At 37.0% G+C, this 22,029-nt stretch overlaps 1 protein-coding gene across 1 annotated transcript in view; it reads left to right on the plus strand.

The window, feature by feature from the left end:
- Nucleotides 1–21,012, plus strand: part of LOC131855020 (bumetanide-sensitive sodium-(potassium)-chloride cotransporter-like) — a 53,510-nt gene extending 32,498 nt beyond the window's left edge. Inside the window, exons 8-24 of the mRNA XM_059206228.1 lie at nt 582–721; nt 2,581–2,772; nt 4,477–4,584; nt 5,199–5,322; nt 6,364–6,485; nt 6,742–6,877; nt 8,453–8,552; nt 9,662–9,773; nt 10,604–10,738; nt 12,223–12,329; nt 13,105–13,247; nt 14,415–14,477; nt 16,263–16,383; nt 17,616–17,764; nt 19,083–19,197; nt 19,706–19,851; nt 20,765–21,012. Of these exons, the coding sequence (XP_059062211.1) occupies nt 582–721; nt 2,581–2,772; nt 4,477–4,584; nt 5,199–5,322; nt 6,364–6,485; nt 6,742–6,877; nt 8,453–8,552; nt 9,662–9,773; nt 10,604–10,738; nt 12,223–12,329; nt 13,105–13,247; nt 14,415–14,477; nt 16,263–16,383; nt 17,616–17,764; nt 19,083–19,197; nt 19,706–19,851; nt 20,765–21,012 (2,261 nt within the window). The remainder of the gene's footprint in view (nt 1–581; nt 722–2,580; nt 2,773–4,476; nt 4,585–5,198; nt 5,323–6,363; nt 6,486–6,741; nt 6,878–8,452; nt 8,553–9,661; nt 9,774–10,603; nt 10,739–12,222; nt 12,330–13,104; nt 13,248–14,414; nt 14,478–16,262; nt 16,384–17,615; nt 17,765–19,082; nt 19,198–19,705; nt 19,852–20,764) is intronic.
- Nucleotides 21,013–22,029: the final 1,017 nt, after the last annotated feature.

Consider the following 22,029-nt stretch of genomic DNA (forward strand, 5'->3'; position numbering starts at 1 on the left):
GCTCCAAACTGATTGGGACGTTACAAACTTTTAAATTTTTTTTTATTTATTAGCATAATAATAACTTACATTATTGCTACTATTCTACAATTTAGAAATTTACCATTCTTAACCAATTATAGTGTGCCTTTACTTGTATTATTTCTGTCAACACTCGGTACCCTTCCATTAGTTTACGTCTCAAGATAATCTTAGAATCTTAGATTTAAGTTCAGTGTAAAGTCAGTCTACGTTACGACTCCGCGTTGAGTGTACGCGTTACTAATAAGCCATGCAGCACAACGATTAAATAAACTTATTAATGTAGTACAACTATTATATCTGTATACTCACTACCTAAATATTAGGTAATTAATCAATTAAGTAGCGACATCTCGTCACATCATATTGACGGGTTTGGAGTGCCATCTGCACTCGCCCCCTAATGTCCATGAAGCTGTAAAGGCCAATTGCGGCCAACAGCATTAGAGTAGTCCGAAAAAAGGTCGCCCCATCCAATTGAACCCGGGATCGAAATTACGACGAGCTGTTTTCTTCTCTAAAAAAAAATGTTCTTAACCGTAAGAACATTTTTTTTTCAGTGACGGTACTACACGAGAACTTGTGGTCGGACTACAGAAAACATAAAGGCGTGGAACACAATTTCTTCTCTGTCTTCTCCATATTCTTCCCTGCCGCCACGGGCATATTGGCTGGTGCTAACATATCGGGCGATTTAAAGGTAATTAATTTGTGTTTATTTAATTTTCAAGTACTAATCAGATGTCATTGTTTTTTAATGTAGATATTGGTCGTTGGTTTTAAGTTTCTTTCTTCTTTCCTGTTCATCTCTTGCGTATTTGTTAGACATTGCTCTATTCAGAACAATCCTTCATATATTGATTTAAAGGATTGCTCTATGAAATCTATAGAAACGTAATGAATATATAAATACATGAAGTAAAAACTTCTTAAATTGAGCTGCGGAAAATATGATATTCACAGCACTTAATATATTATATAAAGGATACAGAATGCTAATATATTTTATTTAAATTATGCATAAAAATAGAAATCGTAAAAAATAAAATATATAAATACATGTATTTGATACACAAACGCTTCTATAACTGCTCTTTTCTTTATTCTGATCTCTCTCTCTGAGTCTGTGATCAAATTGAGAATATATTAGAAATAGAAATAGAAAATCATTTATTCAAATATACTTAATTTAAGCACTTTTGAATAGTCAACATTTTTTTTTATTTAAATCTACCGCTTATTCGGAAAGCTGATGAGACACATCACAAGAAGAATATATTTTATTTAAATTATGCATAAAAATACATTAAATCAGTAAAAAATAAACATTATATACACTACCATGTATTTGATACACAAACGCATAGCTATAACTGCTCTTTTCTTTATTCTGATCTCTCTCTCTGAGTCTGTGATCAAATTGAGAATATATTAGAAATAGAAATAGAAAATCATTTATTCAAATATACTTAATTTAAGCACTTTTGAATAGTCAACATTTTTTTTTATTTAAATCTACCGCTTATTCGGAAAGCTGATGAGACACATCACAAGAAGAATAAGCAATATATATTAATAAATATATTAAATAATGTTAATAGATTAATATTAATATATTAGCTGATCCGTGCAACTTCGTCTGCATTTCATTTCTCCATCTTTTGAAATTTTATTCATTGCAGTTTCGCTCTTATTGGTCGTAGCGTAATGTTATATAGCTCAAACCTGCTAGCGAAGCTAGGTTAGCTAGCTAGCTATCGAGCAAGGGTTTACTATCTCGACAAATAGACAATCCAACACAAAAATATTTTTTTCTATCCGAACCAGTAGTTCCTGAGATTAGATTTAAACAAACAAACAAACTCTTCTTTATAATATTAGTATAGATTCTCAATTGTGTACAATTAATTTGTGTTTAATATTATTTAATTCCAGGAGTCAATAGAATATTAGCGCTGCAGATTTATCTGTAGCTTTATGATGTATATAATAGTTGGTTGCCTCTTCATCTTTGCGATATATAAAGTCAATTCCATTTACATTACTTATATTATTAACCGGGTCTTAACACGAACTAATTTTATGGCAAATAAGGTATTTACATTTCTCGACGTTTCGAGTTAAGACCCGGTTAATAATATAAATAATGTATATTAAGAGCGAAAGTTTAAAAATATCAACTCCATTTATTTCATTATCATCATCATCATCAGCTCACAGCAGTCCACTGCTGGATATAGGTCTTTCCCAAGACACGCCACTGGGCACGATCTTCATAATGATGATTTTTTCCGTATCTGTTTAAACCTGATCGATGATTTAAGGGATGGTTGATAGATATTTATTATATTTATAAAATAAAAATGCAATTTTTGCGTTAATGTCTCTGTTAATTTGAATTTTATTCTTTTTCAACTTTCTTTTTTATTAATGTTTTGCGGATATGGCAACGCACATATTTGCAGGCTGCCAGTTACAATTAATTTTTATATAGAATTATACAGTATCATATATACCTACTATTTGTTTGTAATTGATAAAGTATTTATCTATCATCAGGATCCCCAGAAGTCGATACCCAAGGGCACCCTGCTGGCGATACTGCTGACTACGCTTTCGTATTTGCTGATGGCATTGATCGCCGGCTGGACAGTGCTGCGAGACGCAGCCGGAGACGTGACGCAGATGAACGTTGTACCCGCCTGCCTCGCCAACTTCACCTGCCCTTATGGACTACACAATAGTTACAAAGTATATAATCATTATCATTACATTGTATAAAAGAAAGTCGCTGTCGCTGTCTGTCCGTATGTAAGCTTAAATCTTTAAAACTACGCAACGTATTTTGAAGCGGTTTTTTTAAGGTAGAGGTGATGCTGAGTGAGGTGTGAGGTGGTAGAACCTAAGGTGAGGTAGGATTATATGTATATTACATGTACACTTGTGCAAAGGGGTGGGTAGCAAGTAGGAATATTTGTATATTGTTACCGTCAATAGCAATAGTTCGCCAGCGTGCCCCGCTAAAGCAGATTTTAGTGACTACAACGCCATCTAGTTTGAGAGCGACAACCAACAACATATTTTTTATTATTTAATATGATTTATATATATCTCAGGACAATTCACAGAGCGCCATCTAGTCCCAAGCTAAGCAAAGCTTGTGTTACGGGTACTAGACAACTGATATAAATACATGGATACATTTTTTCTATAAATGCATATTATACATAGAAAACACCTAGACCGATTTAAACAATCATACTCATGAATACAAATGTTTGTACCGTGCAAGGAATCGAACCCACGACTATCGACGATTTATGCTTATAAATTTGAAGTAAATATATAAATAGCAAAGATTAAATAGAATTATAAAGTAACAAACAACCACCCATCCATACTCACAAACTTTTGCGTTTTTATTATTAAAAGATACATTTATGTGCATACTCATACTTACTGTTGGGTAAAAAAGGAAACTGAGGACAAACCTGGCTCGTGTCGTCCCCGCGCGTAGGTCTTATATACGCATTGCCGTTTTACTTTAAAAACCCACAACACTACGATGATTTTCATTGGATGATATACTGATAAGATGGTTGCGCGGAAATTGCGGCTGATGGTTCCGTTTACGTTGATTCGCGGAGAAAATGCGGATCTTCGTGTGCTCGACGCGACGTGCAACGAACGACTCGGGTTTTGTTGATTCTACCCCCAGATTTGGTGGATAAAAATTGGGTAATGGAATGGTGCACCCGCTAACGGTTTACGCTGGCGGGGCACCAGTGGAGGATGATAAGGATGAACATGAAGTCAGGTCAGTTAGCTTATCGTGATGAATTTATCTTGAAATAATCACGATGCCTTCCAAGGGGAACCGTGTGGAGGTCGACCTAACATGGTACATTGCTAGCAATGGAATCATTAGTCCACATTACTAACTGTCTCGAATTATGTAGACATAAAAAAATAAACTTCAAATTTAATTTAAATTGCTATATTGAAGTATAAGCTACAAAATTTTATGATATTTTATTATTAAGTGACGCGGGCGTTCGCCGTGACCTCTGAATGGGAAGAGAAAGACCGGTCGCCGCGCGGATCAGCGGTGCCGGCAGATGCCTCACCCCTCTCCCCCTTCTCAGTGTTCTGAACACTAACAATCCCCTTTCCCTCGGTAGTAACATATTGTAATTTGATAAGAAATATATAGTATTACTAGCTGACCCGGCAAACGTTGTTTTGCCTGAAAATAAATAATATTTAGGGGTGGACTACCCCTAACATTTAGGGGGATGAAAAATAGATGTTGGCCGATTCTCAGACCTACTCAATACGCTCACAAAATTTCATGAGAATCGGTCAAGCCGTTTCGGAGGAGTATGGGAACGAAAACTGTGACACGAGAATTTTATATATAAGATATAAACCACTTGGGTATAAATTAATTGGCAGGTAATACAATTGGTGTCTGGGTTTGGTCCCCTCATCTCCGGTGGTTGCTTCGCTGCAACGCTGTCTTCAGCGCTCGCGTCGCTCGTCTCCGCGCCCAAAGTATTTCAGGTATTTACATTGTGTGATGACTTCTAATAGTCATTAACCGATATCAGAAATGGAAGTCCTGGATTCAATTTTTTTTTATTTATTTTAATATCTCTATAACAATTTACACAGCACTATTTCCTCCCAAGTTAAACCTAGCGTCTGTTATGGACACTAGACAATTGATATAAATACATAGATTCGTTTTGTAAACAGAATATAAACACATAATATACATAGAAAACATCCTGACCGATAAAAAGAACTATACTCACGAATTCAAATGTTTGTACAGTGCGAGGTATCGAACCCGCGACCATTGGAAGTTATACGGTGGATCTTTCTAGTTCTATGTAGCTGGATTTTATTATTATTAGTATCTTCCCTTCTTTCATTGTTTTAGTATTCATCAAATTTGATGTTCTTTTTTTTATTGGGGGTTTGCTCTATTGTCAGGTGCTATGACCTGTAACACTGACACCTGTATGGATCTAATGTACTCTCCCTTATTCAAAGTTCGCTACCTAGACCCGTAAGGGACAAGAATTGAAGGATATTCTTAGGAGCGATGGTTTTTATCTCCTCAATATATAATTTGATCTTCAATAATGTTTAAATGTGTTATTTGTGAGCAGGCGCTGTGCCAGGACAAACTGTATCCGTACTTGGAGATTTTCGCAAAAGGTTACGGCGCCAACAACGAACCCGTCCGTGGCTACGTGCTCACCTTCATTATAGCGACCGCATTCATACTTATGGGTGAGATACGAATATTAATTATATTTCTTAAAGTACCCACTATTTACTTGTATGTCATTACAGTCCGGTCAGACTTTGCGTTTCTGACAGATCGTGATCGAATGGGCGCTGTAACTTTGAACCGACGTATAATTTACGGCAAAATTTTAAATAATTTTCATTTGACTTGTTAACGAGTGATAAAATTAAATTAAAACATTAAAAATTTAGTAAATATTCCAACTAAGAATAAACGTATGAATTTTGGGCTAAAATTATTAACTACTTAACAAATATAGAAACAATAGTTCATAAAAGTCAAACCACATCAAATTGCACTGTTTCAAGGTTATTTAGTCACATCACTACAAAAACAAACAGTGTATTGGTCCAGCTGTTAGAAACGCAAACTCGGAGCGGCCGGACCTTAACGGGGTCTTAACACGAATAATTTTATGCCAAATAAAGTTATTTACCTCTCTCGACGTTTCGATTAGGTTCCACGAGCTGACTGGAGTAACAGTATTTAAAAATAACTAAAATAACCACTTTCAATTTAAAGCGCAGATATCTGATGTACCTGAGAGGTATTGAGGGTTATGTTAGGAAATATACGAAGATAATTGAAAATACGACTAGTACGGCAGCGATGTATCTAAATATATCTCAAAACTCAAAGGTTTTCTGACTGACATAGTGATCTATCAACGCACAGCCCAAACCACTGGACGGATCGGGCTGATATTTGGCATGCAGGTAGATGTTATGACATAGGCATCCGCTAAGAAAGGATTTTGATTATTTATACTCCCAAGGGGGTAAAATAGGGGATGAAAATTTGTATGAAACTTTGTCAATTTTAAACCGATCGGGCTGAGACTTTATATGCATAAAGCTACTATGACGTAGGCAAGCCCTAAGAAAGGATTTTGATAAATTCCACCCCTAAGGGGGCAAATTACGCGAGCGAAGCAGCGGGCAAAAGCTAGTCTATTATAAGTCGCTGTCGTACTAGTCGCATTTATTACAAACAACATTTATTATTTTGTTTATTATTGAAAGGTGGTTTGGACCAAATCGCGCCGCTGATCTCCAACTTCTTCCTGGCTGCGTACGCGCTGATCAACTTCGCCACATTCCACGCCAGCCTCGCCAGGCCGGTCGGATGGAGACCTACATTTAGAGTAAGTCATCTTGCGCTTAATTACTGACGGTTCGTTAAAATACCGTCACCATAGAGACGTCAAATGGCCTAATGATACATTTTAACGTACATTTTCAGGTTATCCTGAATTAGACCATTATTATGATGTTTTTACCATTCTATTCTAGCGCTACCTTTTGTCTTTTGGCCTCTACCGTTGTTTGGAAGAGATTGCATAAATGATATGGCCACTTTTTGTACCCTATAATTCAGTTAGTTTTGTTAATTTCTTACAGTTATATAACATGTGGTTGTCGCTCGTCGGCTCAATGATGTGCGTAGCGATCATGTTCGTGATATCGTGGTCCACAGCACTAATTACTTTCGCGTTCCTACTCATGCTGTATCTACTCGTCTCCTATAGAAAACCGGGTAAGCAATGTCTCATATACGCCTAATAAGGTAAGTAACTACTTCACTGTAAAAAAGCTGGTGTAAAGCTGGTCTATGTGAGTAACTACTTCACTGTAAAAAAGCTGGTCTATGTGAGTAAGTACTTCACTGTAAAAAAGCTGGTCTGTGTGAGTAAGTACTTCACTGTAAAAAAGCTGGTCTATGTGAGTAAGTACTTCACTGTAAAAAAGCTGGTCTATGTGAGTAACTACTTCACTGTAAAAAAGCTGGTCTATGTGAGTAACTACTTCACTGTAAAAAAGCTGGTCTATGTGAGTAAGTACTTCACTGTAAAAAAGCTGGTCTATGTGAGTAAGTACTTCACTGTAAAAAAGCTGGTCTATGTGAGTAAGTACTTCACTGTAAAAAAGCTGGTCTATGTGAGTAAGTACTTCACTGTAAAAAAGCTGGTCTAAGTGAGTAAGTACTTCACTATAAAAAAGCTGGTCTATGTGAGTAAGTACTTCACTGTAAAAAAGCTGGTCTATGTGAGTAAGTACTTCACTGTAAAAAAGCTGGTGTAAAGCTGGTCTATGTGAGTAACTACTTCACTGTAAAAAAGCTGGTCTATGTGAGTAAGTACTTCACTGTAAAAAAGCTGGTCTATGGGAGTAACTACTTCACTGTAAAAAAGCTGGTCTATGTGAGCAACTACTTCACTGTAAAAAAGCTGGTCTATGTGAGTAAGTACTTCACTGTAAAAAAGCTGGTCTATGTGAGTAAGTACTTCACTGTAAAAAAGCTTCACTTTGTGAACAAACTATACCATGTGCGCTGTAGCATGGTGCGGGTGACAGTTTCATTAATGTTTCGTTTCACTATTAAAAGTTGCCGCGATTTATAAATTATGACTTAGTATTTCAGTTGTACCACATTCGTAATATGTTAAATCATTAACAACTGCATTAACTTAATTGTAGCAATTTTTAAATGTAAAATTACTATTTAATTAGTAACTGTCACCATGTTACAGCGCAGATGGTATAAGTACCTACATACATAGCACAAAGTTAGCTATGTTATTTATATTATTGATAAAATGTTTACTACTAGTTGTGGCGCTGCTATTTACTACAGTTTCACGCACGTGAAATTTATGGCCTAAGTGATATTCTGATGTATACGCTATATTATTGTAAAGTTTCATTAAAATCCATTCAGTAGTTTTTGCGTGAAAGTGTAACAGACATCCATATATCCATACTCACAAACTTCCGCGTTTATAATATTAGTAAGATATAATTATTAAGACCAATCAAAATTATTTATCTGTAACAAAGATAGTTTATTAATTGAATAGAATAGAATAGAAAATCATTTATTGTAATAAACTTACATTGAAGCACTTTTAAATAGTCATCACATTTTTTTAATCTACCGCTCATATGAAAGCTGTCTCATCACAAGAAGAACGAGCAAGAAACTCGTGTGTAGCTCTTTTAAGTAATGTTATTGTTACTTTACATTTTTAAGTTGAAGTGTGTGTATATAATTAGTGAACATATGCAAGTTTATAGTAGGTATGATTACCAGTTTTTTTTGTAAATGTTACAGATGTTAATTGGGGCTCCACAACACAGGCCCAGACATACAAAACGGCGCTCTCCGGCGTGCATCACCTAAACAGAGTTACTGAACATGTTAAAAATTATAGGTGAATATATACAATACACATGCTTATTTCATTTTGGATAACTGTATTGACGTTAAAAAAAGTTGGCAGTATTAAGCAACTGCAATTAAAACTACTAATTTACATATCTGTTAGAAGCAGTCGTTGCGAATATACTAAATAAACAACAATATACTAAATAAATAACAATAGGAAAATGTAAGGTGAGGTGACACAGTTTGGACACGGCAGTACTTAGTAGACAAAATTGGATAGTCTTACTAGATATTATTAAATGCAATTATTATTTCTAGGTAACTGTGTCCCATAAATCACTAACTTTTATATAAATTGTTTCATTAGGTATATTATTTACTGTTTTATTTCTTTTAATCATACTATATGGTCAATAGCCAGTCACTACAACTTGAATCCAAGAAATATTATATATGAAACGACAAATGAGAATCGACAAACTATTCTACGAAATTTCGATTAATTTCGTAGAATTTTGCAGTTGGTATGATATATCGAACCTAATGGTATGATATGCAGAATACAAAAACTCTTGCACTGTTACAAATACAGTTTTAATTTCCTTTATGTAGTTATAGTTAACAATACCTATAATTTTATTCTTAACTGAATAAAATTATAGGTATTGTTATGAATCTATTTATTTACTTATGTCGCCTGAGGCATGTTCTTATTGAACCCGATGACCCCATAACAGTAGTTAACTTCCTTATGAACCCACCGTTCCGTCCCGACCACACTTTTATATACTACACACGACACCGTCCTCGCCGGCGAAGACGACGACCCCAAACACACCATACCGCGCAATCAACCGGGAGCTCCACACCGGTTACCCTGGTAGAGTCTACGATTAGAGTTTTAAATCTATACAAATAAATAACATTCAAGTGTCTGTTTGTAATATTGAATCAACCGTTTTCTACTATATACATATATATGAATATAAATGCGGTACATATACCAAAATTACATTTTTTTACAATTTTTGTCTGTCTGTCTGTTCCGACTAGCTGATGTATTAAGAGGCTACTTTTATTTTAGAAAAATAAAGTTAAATTCCATGCAGACGAAGTCGCGAGTACAGCTAGTATACATACCTAATATGTTTACAGACCACAGATCCTGGTGCTATCAGGTTTCCCAGCAGAAAGGCCGATTCTAACTGACTTCTCATATCTACTCACAAAAGGATTATCGCTCATGCTGTGCGGACACGTGCTTCAGGTATTTTTTTTAATATATTCTAATTTAATGGTACTTTCAAGTAGTAAGGAATCGAGGCCGATAAAAATACCTTTTTGCATTTCACAGCCTCGCTCCTAATATCCTTCAATTCTTGTCGCTTACGGGTCTAGGTAGCGAACTTTGAATACGGGCGAGTACAATAGATCTATACAGGTCGCAGTGTTACAGGTCATACTTGCCACTACTAGGTCGGCACTTGACAATAGCCAAAACCCCCCAATAAAAAAATCACAGGCTAGTTCTTGAGAAAGTTTATAGGTGAAACCCTAGCACACCTAGAATATAACGTTTATAACTTTTCGATTATTTGTCGATTTTAAAGTATATTTGCATAATGTGATACAGCTGTATATTATATTTTACTCAATGTCATGCGCCTAGATGTAGGTACGTAGTATATATCTTCTTATATATAAAATTCTCGTGTCACAATGTCCATACTCCTAAACGGCTTGATCGATTTTTATGAAATTTTATATGCATATTCAGTAGGTCTGAGAATCAGTTACTATCTATTTTTCATACCTCTAAGTAATAAGGGTTGTCCACCTCTAACATTATTTTTTTATTTTTCAGGCATAGTTTTTTTATTTATATTGTTTTATTGTGTCATTAAGAAATACATACAACCCTTAATTTTCACCCTTCTAGCATCAACCCTTATTTTATATATATATATATATATATGAACAAATTGTATTTAATACTTGTTTTGTTGTTTAGTTTATGTGTATCGAATAAACGAATGAATAGAAGAAATTCTTTCTTTCTTCTAATATGTATGACTCACTGTTTTTTTTTTATTTCAGGGTCAAGTGAGCCATCGCGCGAGGGAGGCTCTAACGGACCGTGCTTACTATTGGTTCACGAAACGGAAGATGAAGGCTTTCTACACAGTGGTCGACGATAGCGGGTTCAAAGATGGCGCCAGTGCACTTATACAGGTATCACCATTACCATTGTTCGCTATACCTATTTTCATTTCCTTATATCTATCTCTTTCCTTGGCAAGGAAACAGAAGAGGACAGAGGTGTTTCGCTCGAGTCCGATCCGCGAGACTCGGGCAGTCGTACACGTAGTCGCTCGGAGATCATTGAATAGTGGCTATCATAGTTTTTCATCCGCATCATAATTAGCATTTTGGGCAATATATAGACTAATTTTGTAGATTTGCATATAGATATTAGTGGATGTGAAATGTCATAGTGTGCTGGAGTAGCATCGTATAAGAACGAGAGGACGGCCGGCCTCCGGGAAGACATCGAGTAATCCAGTTGCCATGTACCACCTCCTTTCATTCTAAATATGAAATATACAGTCCACTTTCCATTTTCATTTGCGCATTTAGACACCGATCGTCATGTTATCATTTGTGATAATCTCGACTCATTCGCTTTGCGGTGAGACATTGCATCTCTGTATTTTCTATCGCATATATCACGGAGATTTTTGAGGAATTGTTCGGATTAATAACAGCTGAATTTCACCATCGCACTACCCGCCAGAAACCATACCATCCTGATCATCTGGATGAATGGCTGTCCATCTCCGTGAGTTTTTCTAGAAACTTTTTGCCACGCACAACTATATTGTGGAATCGCCTTCCAGCAATGGTATTTTCGAACTGATACGATATTTTAAACCTTCAAGAAAGAGGTTCTTCTTATTCCTTCTTTTAAGGCTGGCAAAATAATTGCAATTCCTCTGGTGTTGCAGATGCTTATGGGCGGCGGTAATCACTTACCATCAGTGAACCACGAGCTCGTTTGAATATGAATTTTAAGTTAGATTTTTTTCTACAAAACCCATTATTATCATTTATAAACATGAGTCATGAGTCATGACAGCCGGTAGTCTAGTGATTTAGCACACCGCTTTACTATCCGATGGTCGTGGGTTCGATTCCTCGCACGGTACATACATTTGTATTCATGAGTATGATTGTTTCGGTGTTTTCTTTGTATAATATGTATTTATTTACAAAAAAAATGTATCCATGTATTTATATCAATTGTCTAGTACCCATAACACAAGCTCTGCTAGATGGCGCTGTGTGAATTTTCCTGAAATATTATTATTATTATTATTATTTCTTTATATATATATTATATCTCCCTTTGATGGGGTAATAGACTTATCATTGCGGGTAAAAATCACCAAACAATGATATAATAATAATAATTATTATTATTATAAAAACTTGATTTTTTAATAAGTTTTTTTACGATCAATTGTATATTAAGCTTTAAGAAAATGTTTTACTTTTGAATAACTTTCCATTTGAATCTTATTTTTGGCTCACTTTCATAATATTGTGTCAATGATTTGTGGAGAAAATAAATATATTATTATTATTATTATTATTGTGTAAGAAAATACATTCACTGAGTGCATCTTAAAGACCTGAAAGATGTGACTTGTTTGCAGGCGAGTGGTCTCGGCAAGCTGAAGCCTAACATTCTAATGATGGGCTTCAAGGAGGACTGGCAGTCGTGCGATCGATCCGAGATAGTCGACTATGTAGAGGTTATGCAGTGAGTATCATCATCTGCTTCTTCCTTATCCCCATTTATTTGTGGTCGTCGTAATATATTTTTCTCTTCCATTCATCCCTGTTCGCAGTCATCGCGTTATTTATTTCCTTTCTTACCATATGCAGTGAGTATATACGGTATTATTATTTATATACATTTTTGGTACTATATGGTATATTTTGTACATATTATATAACGTACTACGTTGTATAATTAAAAAAACAGCAGAGTATAAAAAAGAAAAAGTGAGTACAAAATACAGACGTCCTTTTTTTATATGTCTCTTATCTATAATACTTGAATGACGAGCGTGCATGGCAATAGTTTTCATGTTCGGGATTTTCATTTAATGTTAGACATAGACACCTATATAAATGCATTGTAAATAAACTGGATTTTAAAAAAAAAGTAATTCAATTGAGTTTCTTGCCAGTTCTTCTCAATTGGATCTATATACCGAACTGGACGATAGGGAAAAATTATAATGTAAAACTTGACGTTCATAAGCGGCTAAAATGTCCTACATGAATAAATGATTTTTGATTTTTGAATTATGAATAGTCGTCGGTCGACGTCTAGCGGTTCAGCGCATCGCTACTGACACTGATGGACACGGGTTCGATTCCTCACACGTTACAAACATTCGTATTCAAGAGTATGGTTTATTTTCTATGTATATATGTACTGACAATATATATATATATATATAGATAGATTACCTTAACTGAGTGGTCCTAAGAATAGTAGTTATACGTCTAACGATGTTCGTCCGCAGCAAGGCGCTTGACATGCACATGGCTCTGAGTATACTCCGCGTGGAGGGCGGCCAGTCGGCTGGTGCGCTGCTGGACGGCGACCTGCGAGACTACCTGCAGCACCTGGCGCGACTCGCTCCACTCGACCGTCTCGACAGGGAACGTGAGTACCAAATACACTAAAACATGTGTTCTATGTTTTTTTTAATTAATTATTGATCCACATATCTGTTAGTGCCTAATAATTATACTTAAACTACAATGGTTTACGAAACTGCGCTAAATATGGGATTTTTTACAAAATAAAATCAAGCTCTGAATACACCGACAAATGCTTTATTTTCCTACAATTTAACGTAATTTTTTTTATTTTATTGGAACTAAAAAATATAATATTGTCAAGGTAGGGTAGTGTAACGATAACACATATTAGTAATATAATTTTATTTTGTCTATGGTTGTTTATGATATTATATTGCGAACTGTGGGGATCGTAGTGATTTTATTTCGCTCATGATATGGTTAAACTTTTAGATCTAGTAACATTTTATGAACTGGTAAGCCGTTTCTTATTGGACCAGTACCCAGGGCCGTATAAATCATTGTTAAAAAAACTGCGTAGTCGTGAGTAACGTTGGCAGGTTTATTCTCAAAATCTGCAGGAGTACAAAAAGGGAAATTACTATATCCATGATCTGATCGTTAAATGGGCGCCAAATAAGGAAGTGACATTTGTTTTGTTAACAATTTATGAGCTATTTTATTGTATTTATGACTAACTAAGCCTTCATATACATATTAATAATTATGTGCTTTTTAATTTATAAAACAGTCAATATCAACTATACTTTTTCTATAAATAATACTTAAATTCTATTTTTGCTAATTTCTTTCGAGTTATTTTCATAAATTGAGAGAATAACTCGACGCATCCTACATTAGTTTCTGGATGTGAGAAGTAAAAAACGTCTATGGTTTTGTGCAAATTTTTGCCGCCAAATTTGTTGATTATTATTTAGGACACGCTAGGAACATAGACGTTTTGATATAGTTTATGTATGAACTGTATCAACGATGTGAAATAAAACTTACTGTGTACATTAATAGAGACCATTTTCACTTGGTAGTTGTAAATTTGTAAAAAGTTACTTTTTGATACTGTTTGTGTATGGACTCTATTAGCGATGTGAAATATAACTTATATATACCGTAATAAAGGTAATTTTCAATTGTAAAAATCATAAGAACTGTTTACTGTTGATATTGACTGTTCGTGGAATATATGTATGTTGTAACACCGACATCGTCGACCATCCGTCGCTTTGCACAGGTTCTATGGGCGACAACAACAAGGACTCCAAGTCTACGGAGAGTTTGAATACGCAATCAGTGGGTATGTATTATTATTTATTTTGTTCTAATACGGGTGGTGGTCATACAATTTCTAACCTTAAGAGTTAAAAGTTATAATATAATTTTGGTTTTGTAATTCATCATATTGAGGCACGATATCGTATAGTTGTACCAGTATTTATATATTAAAATGGGTAAAAGCTTTGTATCTCTTTTCACGAAAATACATAAAAACTACACAAAAAACAAACATTTTTACATACACGTGTGTATTTGACATAGATACGCTTACTCTTTTGTTTAATCGTTAATGCTGGTTCAAAATCTCTTCGTATTTTTTAATATGGTTGAATTTCGACCACTAATGATAATTATTGTACTTATAGTAATATATTGATACTGTCTGTGAGTTTGTGTTGTATAATATTATATACTAACTGCACGGCCGCGTACGCGTGGAAAGTAACTTTGTTTTTCTAAATTAAATTAGCCTAAGTTACTCCTTATTACATCAGCTACCTGCCAATAAAATCGGTTCAGACAATTCAGAACAAACAATTCGGAAGAAACAGACAGAAAGACAGACAGACAAAAATTGTAAATAATGTTTTTAGGTGCATGTATTTATATTCATATGCATGTAGTAAAAAACGGTGATTTCAATATTACAAACAGACACTCCAATTTTATTTATATGTATAGATTAGTAGAAATTAATAGTTATACTGCTTTTAACTCTGGTTTGTTACTTATTTGGGTCTACATGGCTGTAAGGGTGCCGAAATTGATAGAAATATTAATAAGTACGTAATATTTCTGTCAACACTCGGCACTCTTCCATTTTTTATGTCTCCAACTAACTTAGATTTAACTCCAGTATAAAGTCAGTCCGCGTTACGAGGTCCAGCATGCTGGACACTGTTGAATAATAATAATAATAAGAGAAAATATCTCGACCTGGCTCACGAGGTGACCGAAATGTGGGGGGTGATGTCCACCGAAATCATTCCAATCGATATATCGGTGAACGGTCTTATCCCAACCAGTAGGATCCCAAGGAGCAATATCTCAGACGGTTGGGATTAACTCGGGAAAGATGCAGAAAGTTTGTTAGACTGCCCGTATTGTACGCCGGTTTCTCTCCCATGGCCCTGAACCCCGGCCGACTGTGCTTCTGCCGGGGGTATGTTACCATCTCCTCTCCTTAAGAGGGGAGATGAGAATTTTTGGATAAAAATAGTAATAATAATAATCTCAGGACAATTCACACAGCACCATCTAGACCCAAGATAAGCTAGCTAAAGCTTGTGTTATGGGTACTAAATAATTGATACATATACATAGATTTTTTTTTTGTAAATAAATACATAGTATACATAGAAAACACCCAGACCGATACAAACAATCATACTCATGAATACAAATGTTTGTGCCGTGCGAGGAATCGAACCCGCGACCATCGGTCATAAAGCGGTGTGCTAGACCACTAGACCACCGAGGTCGTCAAATGTCAATCGTCAAATGAATAAATTTAATAATACTAATAATTTCAGGGCACACACAGCGCCATCTAGTCCCAAAGCTAACAAAGGCTTGCTTTATGAGTACTAGATAAGTGATACAAGTAGAATGTATGTACGAAAAAGAAATAGATTCATTCAGGCATTCGTTTCTGTTATCTAGTGCCCATAACACAAGCTTTAGACTGTCTGTCTGTCTAGACCCAAGTTGAGCTAACTTGGGTCTAGACAGTCCTGAGATTATTATATTGATATAATTATTTCTTTTTGAAGTATCTTAAAAAGCAATGTAATGATGTGCGTAGGTAGCAGCCTGTCGGACGTGTCCATGGGCTCGCCGGAGCTGCGGCGCGCGGCCGTGTCCGACGACCCGGCCGCCCGGCCGCCCGCCCGGGGCGCCGACACCAAGCCCGCACGCAACGAAAGGTATGACAGGCCAAACGGCACATGACAAAACACGACAAACAAAAAAAACGGAGTCATCACATTACTGATGACTCCGTTTTTTTCCGTGCTTTTATATAGATACTTAGTAATATATATTTAATATAATCATCATAATAATCATAGAACAATTCACACAGCGCCATTTAGACCCAAGTTAAGCTAGCTAAAGCTTGTGTTATGGGTACTAGATAACTGATACAAATACATAGATTTTTAATTTTTTTTGTAAATACATATATATTATACATAGAAAACACCCAGACCGATACAAACAATCATACTCATGAATACAAATGTTTGTGCCGTGCGAGGAATCGAACCCGCGACCATCGGTCGTAAAGCAATGTGCTAAACCGTTAGACCACCGAGGTCGTCGATATTTATTGTACATATAATTAAGTAAGTATTAATTATTTATGTATACCTACTGCTTTTTAATATATAACTCCCGCTGTATAGCGTGCGCTCCTGATAGTGCATGAAAGAGTGTACGTGTAAAGTCAGTAATTAAACATGTATATAAAATATAAATATAAAGAATTTGACGTTCATAAGCGGTTAAAATGTCTTACATGGATGAATGATTTTTGATTTGATTTGAATTAGTAGATATAGTTTGGCTACATTCAGTCAGTCAAAATCAGTTCACCCGTAATAGAGCGTACGTGTAAAGGCAGGTATTTACATGCACATTCCTATCCGCGTGTAAGCCGATTTCCGTGTGTGTGCGCATGCGTAAAGGTAAATTCACGCGTGAAATAGAGTATGTGTAAAGGTAGATTTACGAGTTAAATGGAGTGCGTGTAAAGGTAGATTGACCGCATTAAATGGAGTATGTGTAAAGGTAGATTTATGCGTTAAATGGAGTGCGTGTAAAGGTAGACTGACCGCGTTAAATGGAGTGCGTGTAAAGGTAGATTCACGCGTGGAATGGAGTACGTGTAAATGTTAGAACGAGGTTAGCAGTCGATGACTGACTGGCTGGTATAGCAGACGAAGTATGTTTGTATGTTTTTAAAAAAGAGAGCGGGTGTCATCTTCTCTTTCGTCATGTTGATATAACTTATCTATATTAGTACTGTGTATTACATTAAATATGTATTCTGGTAATGAATATTTTGTACGTTATTGACCTGGACACCACTATGGTTACTGCGTTAATGTTTCCCGTACAGTAAGGGCAGGTATTAACGTCCCCTCCCCCCGCGCAGGTCGGGCGTGGGCGGCGCGGTGCGGCGCGCGCTGGGCGCGGGCGGGGCGGGCGGGGCGGCGCGGCGCGCGTCGTCGTTCACCTCGGTGGAGCAGTTCACGCGCCGCCAGGCCGGCACCGTCGACGTCTGGTGGCTCTACGACGACGGCGGTACACACCACCACACCATACACTACACACCTACTCACTTTTGAAGGGACTTCCTCGCTTTTTGTGGGAGCTCCTCACGTCTGGAGGGAGCTCCTCGAGTTTGGAGGGAGCTACACGCGGTTGGAAGGAGCTCCTCGCGTTTGGAAGAAGCTCCTCACTGTTGGAGGGGGCTCCTCATGTCTGGAGGGGGCTTCTCACGTCTGGAGAAAGCTCCTCACGTTTGGAAAGGGCTCCTAACTGTTAGACGGGAATCCTCACTTTAAAGTATCTCCTCACTTTAGAAGAGTATGATAACAACACCTGTAGACGATTCACACTACGCCGTCTACTCCTAGTGAGACTACACCAACACTTTATATACTATGACCTCTCTTTTAGAGGAATAATAATAATACCCCTGGGCAATTCACACTACGCTCTCTACTCCCAAAAGCAAAAAAAGCGTGTGTTGTAGATTCTAGATAACGATATATTTAGATGATTTTATAAATATATAAATAAATATCCTCAAACATCAACAATTATAATATAAATTATAATTGGTGATGTTTGAGGAATTTAACCAACCCTTAACCATAAAATAACTATGTATTTATATCAGTTGTCCACTCTTCTTTGCTTGGGAATAAATAGCGCTATGTGAATTTTTAAAAACTATTATTATATTACTAAATTAAAAAATCTCTTATTGAATCCAGAAATGTATATAGACCCTATTGCTAGCTGTGCATTAAAATAATACAGCATATGTACTGAATATGCTTGTAATAATGAATGAATTAGGAATGACTTGTAAATTTAATTAAATAAAAAAAATAACAGTAATTCGTATAATTAATTTTTAACAATCAGTTTAATATATCAATGCAATTATATAATGCAAACGCGATATGCAAGGGGAAGTGTTCGAGAGGACGTCAGTCGTCCAAAAGAGGCCGCACGCTTTATTTTTTTTTCGGTCTACTCTAATACCGTTGGCCGCAGCTGGCCTTTACAGCTTCACCGGACGTTAGGGGGCGAGTGCAGATGGCACTCCAAACCGGAAGGACTTATGGAGCGGCTGCGGTCAACTCCCGCCTGACGGATACGTCTTTAGTCTGAGGGCACCGCTAGGGGTTCTGGGCGTCGTAATATCGATCCCCGTTTGAATTGGACGAGGGATCAATCGGAGCGGTTCAATCGGGGGATCAATCGCACGCCGGGTCGCAGTCTTTTATAGACGCGTTGCACGACGGTGGCGCCTCCAGCGGAAGATACAGCTAACATGCTGTCGACTCCAGCGGGTGTTGCAGTTAACAATATATATTTCAATATGCAGGTCTAACACTCCTGCTGCCGTATATCTTGTCAACTCGCCGTGCGTGGTCCACGTCTCCGCTCCGGGTATTCACGCTGGCTAACAAGAACACTGAAATGGAGATCGAAGAGAGGAAGTGAGTGTACAGTGTTTTTTTATAACGTATGTTTAATGTATCTTTAAGCCAAATTCGATAAATCTTATTTATTAATATTATAAATGCGAAAGTTGGTAAGTATGGACGTTTGTTATTCTTTCAAGTAAAAACTACTGAATGGATTTTTATGATATTTTACAGTGCTTATGCATCTCAATAATATATTTTTTTATTATTGAAATTTCATTTGGGTGTATATTATACATATAAATAAAATTGGAGTGTCTGTTTGTAATGTTGAAATAACCGTTTTTTACTACATGCATATTACATACACCAAAATAACATTTTTTATCATTTTTGTTCCGGCTAATCTCTTAAATGGCTGGACCGATTTAGACCAATTTTGGCAGGTAGTTGATATAATAAGGAATAACTTAGGCTACTTTTATTATAGAAAATATCTATTACTTTAGAAAAATTTAGTTAAATTCCACACGGACGAAATCGTGGGAACAGCTAGTTACAAATAAAACTGTTTGTGTAGCATGGCGTCACTCCTATCCAAGTTCCGTATCGACTACTCAGCGCTGAAGATGGTGGCGGATATCACGAAGCGACCGCGCGACTCCACGCTGGCGTACTTTGACAAACTGATCGCGCCGTTCAAGTCGGAAGACAGTACAGATAACAGTAAGTATATTTTCATTACTTATATCCAGGGGCGGATCTACCTAAGCGCTTTTTGGGCTGCAGCCTAGGGCCCCGATGATACAAAGGGCCCCCAGTCCCCAATGAAACGATATTTAGAATATAAAAAATATCAAGAATGTTAAAAAACCTATACCTATCATAAGGTTGGCAACCCTGAGATCAAACAACCAATGTAAGTGTGCGTCTATCGAAAGGAATGGGGAATTTCTGGTAGCTTGTGTTTGGTCGGTGTATTTTTTTAGTTGAGTAATATAATTAGGTAGGCCCCTAAGTAGATTTAGCCCAGGGACAAATTCACCATCCGCCCCTGTTTATACTGTCATTTAAGTCACCACGAGTTTTATTCAAAATGTTATGAATATGTAGTGCGTTTGTTATGTAACTTGAAAGTTAACATATAACAATACAACTTAAATATAAGCACTGTTTTTTCTTGTGTGGGAAAATATTCTAAAGACTGTCCGTACGCAGGAGGGTACTAAATGTTATTGTAAACATTTTTAAATGAAAAAATTCACCGAAGTGGATGAGAGATTGGGACCTCGGGGTCCCTTTACTTGTGTTTGTATAACTCAGAAGGTCTACATACACCCGGGTTACTTACTGGAGTAGTTTTTATAAAAAAGTAACAATATCCATCCATCCATTCATCCACACTCACAAACTTACGCATTTATAATTATAGTATATATCTATATATATTGAATAGTTGTTCTTATTGAATGTAAACAAATCATGCTAAAGTAAGCTAAGCAATTAGCATGCATAAAACATGCTAAGTAGTTGCCCTCTGAGGTTAAACGGCCCAGCCTTCAACCTCAGAAGGCGGCCACCGCCCGGTCCAGTGAGCCGGGGGTAGTATCGCTCTGGACCGGTGGTGTTAATGTCGTAGCGGGCATCTCTGAGGCGGACCTGGTGGCGGCGCGGGACCGCACGCACCGTCACCTGCGGCTGCGCGAGCTGATCGCGGCGCAGTCGGGCGGCGCGCGGCTGGTGTGCGTGACGCTGCCCATGCCGCGGCGCCGCGCCGTCGTGCCGCCGCCGCTGTACGTGGCCTGGCTGCACGCCATCGCCACCGCCGCCGACCGCGTGCTGCTCGTGCGCGGTAACCACGCCGCCGTGCTCACCTTCTACTCTTAGCGAGCACGCGTCCGGCCCGAAGGACCGCCGCCGCGCCGCCCTCCTCGCCTTCTAATATTAGCGCATTCGTATTCGGCTCGAAGGACCACGAGCGCGCCTTCTACACTCAGCGAAGTCGTGTCCGGCTCGAAGGACCGTAACCGCGTCGTAATCCCCACCTACTCTGAGCGAGCTCGTGTCCGATTTGAAGGACGACGCCGCCGTCCTCGCCTTCTATAATTGGCGTATTTATATCCGGCTCGAAGGTCCACTACCATGGCGACGACCACACATTCTACTTTTCAACAAAGTTTATCCGGGTCGAAAGATCCGGACATATTAACAGCTTAACCTTCTACTCTTAGCGTGATTATATTGAGGTCGAAAAACCTCTGTCTGTTGTTTATGTCCGGCTCGAAGAGTCACTAATATAGCAATGAACACACCTACTCTTAGCGCGTTCGTATTCGGCTCGCAGGACTACAACCATGTCGACAGTTAGTTTACTTGTTCATATCCGGCTCGTAGGATGATGAACCTGATGAGTTTTTAGTACTCGTGCTTATTTGATATTAACACCCCAATATTATTTTTTATTAATCACACTTCGAGCAAGATATAAATGCTAATTGACTAGTACTATTATTATTATCTTACTGAAGAAATTTTATCCGGCTCGATGGACCTTGTGGACTTTTTACTTTATTTCGTTGGTATATTAAAATTAAACATCAATGAATCTCTAACTCGTCTCTAGTAAATTCTAGTGTTCATTCAGAACACATTGTGTTGTGACTTATATATCATAACATACAACTTAAACAATATATTTTTATATATATTTTTACAATTGGACAACCAGATTATGTCACTCTGTTGTTAGCAAATTTCAATTGAATTAGATTGATTATTGGAAAGTTTTAGCCGAGGAATAGCTGAAATAAGAAAAAAATAAAGTCACCATTAAAGTTGTATAGCAAATAAAAAAATATGGTAAAGAAAAAATACTACCATTTAGTAGTATAAAATAGTTGCTAC

This window comes from Achroia grisella, unplaced genomic scaffold (assembly GCF_030625045.1).
Source record: "Achroia grisella isolate CSIRO2021 unplaced genomic scaffold, CSIRO_AGI_Agris_v1 utg1295, whole genome shotgun sequence".
In the NCBI taxonomy this organism is placed as follows: Eukaryota; Metazoa; Arthropoda; class Insecta; order Lepidoptera; family Pyralidae; genus Achroia; species Achroia grisella.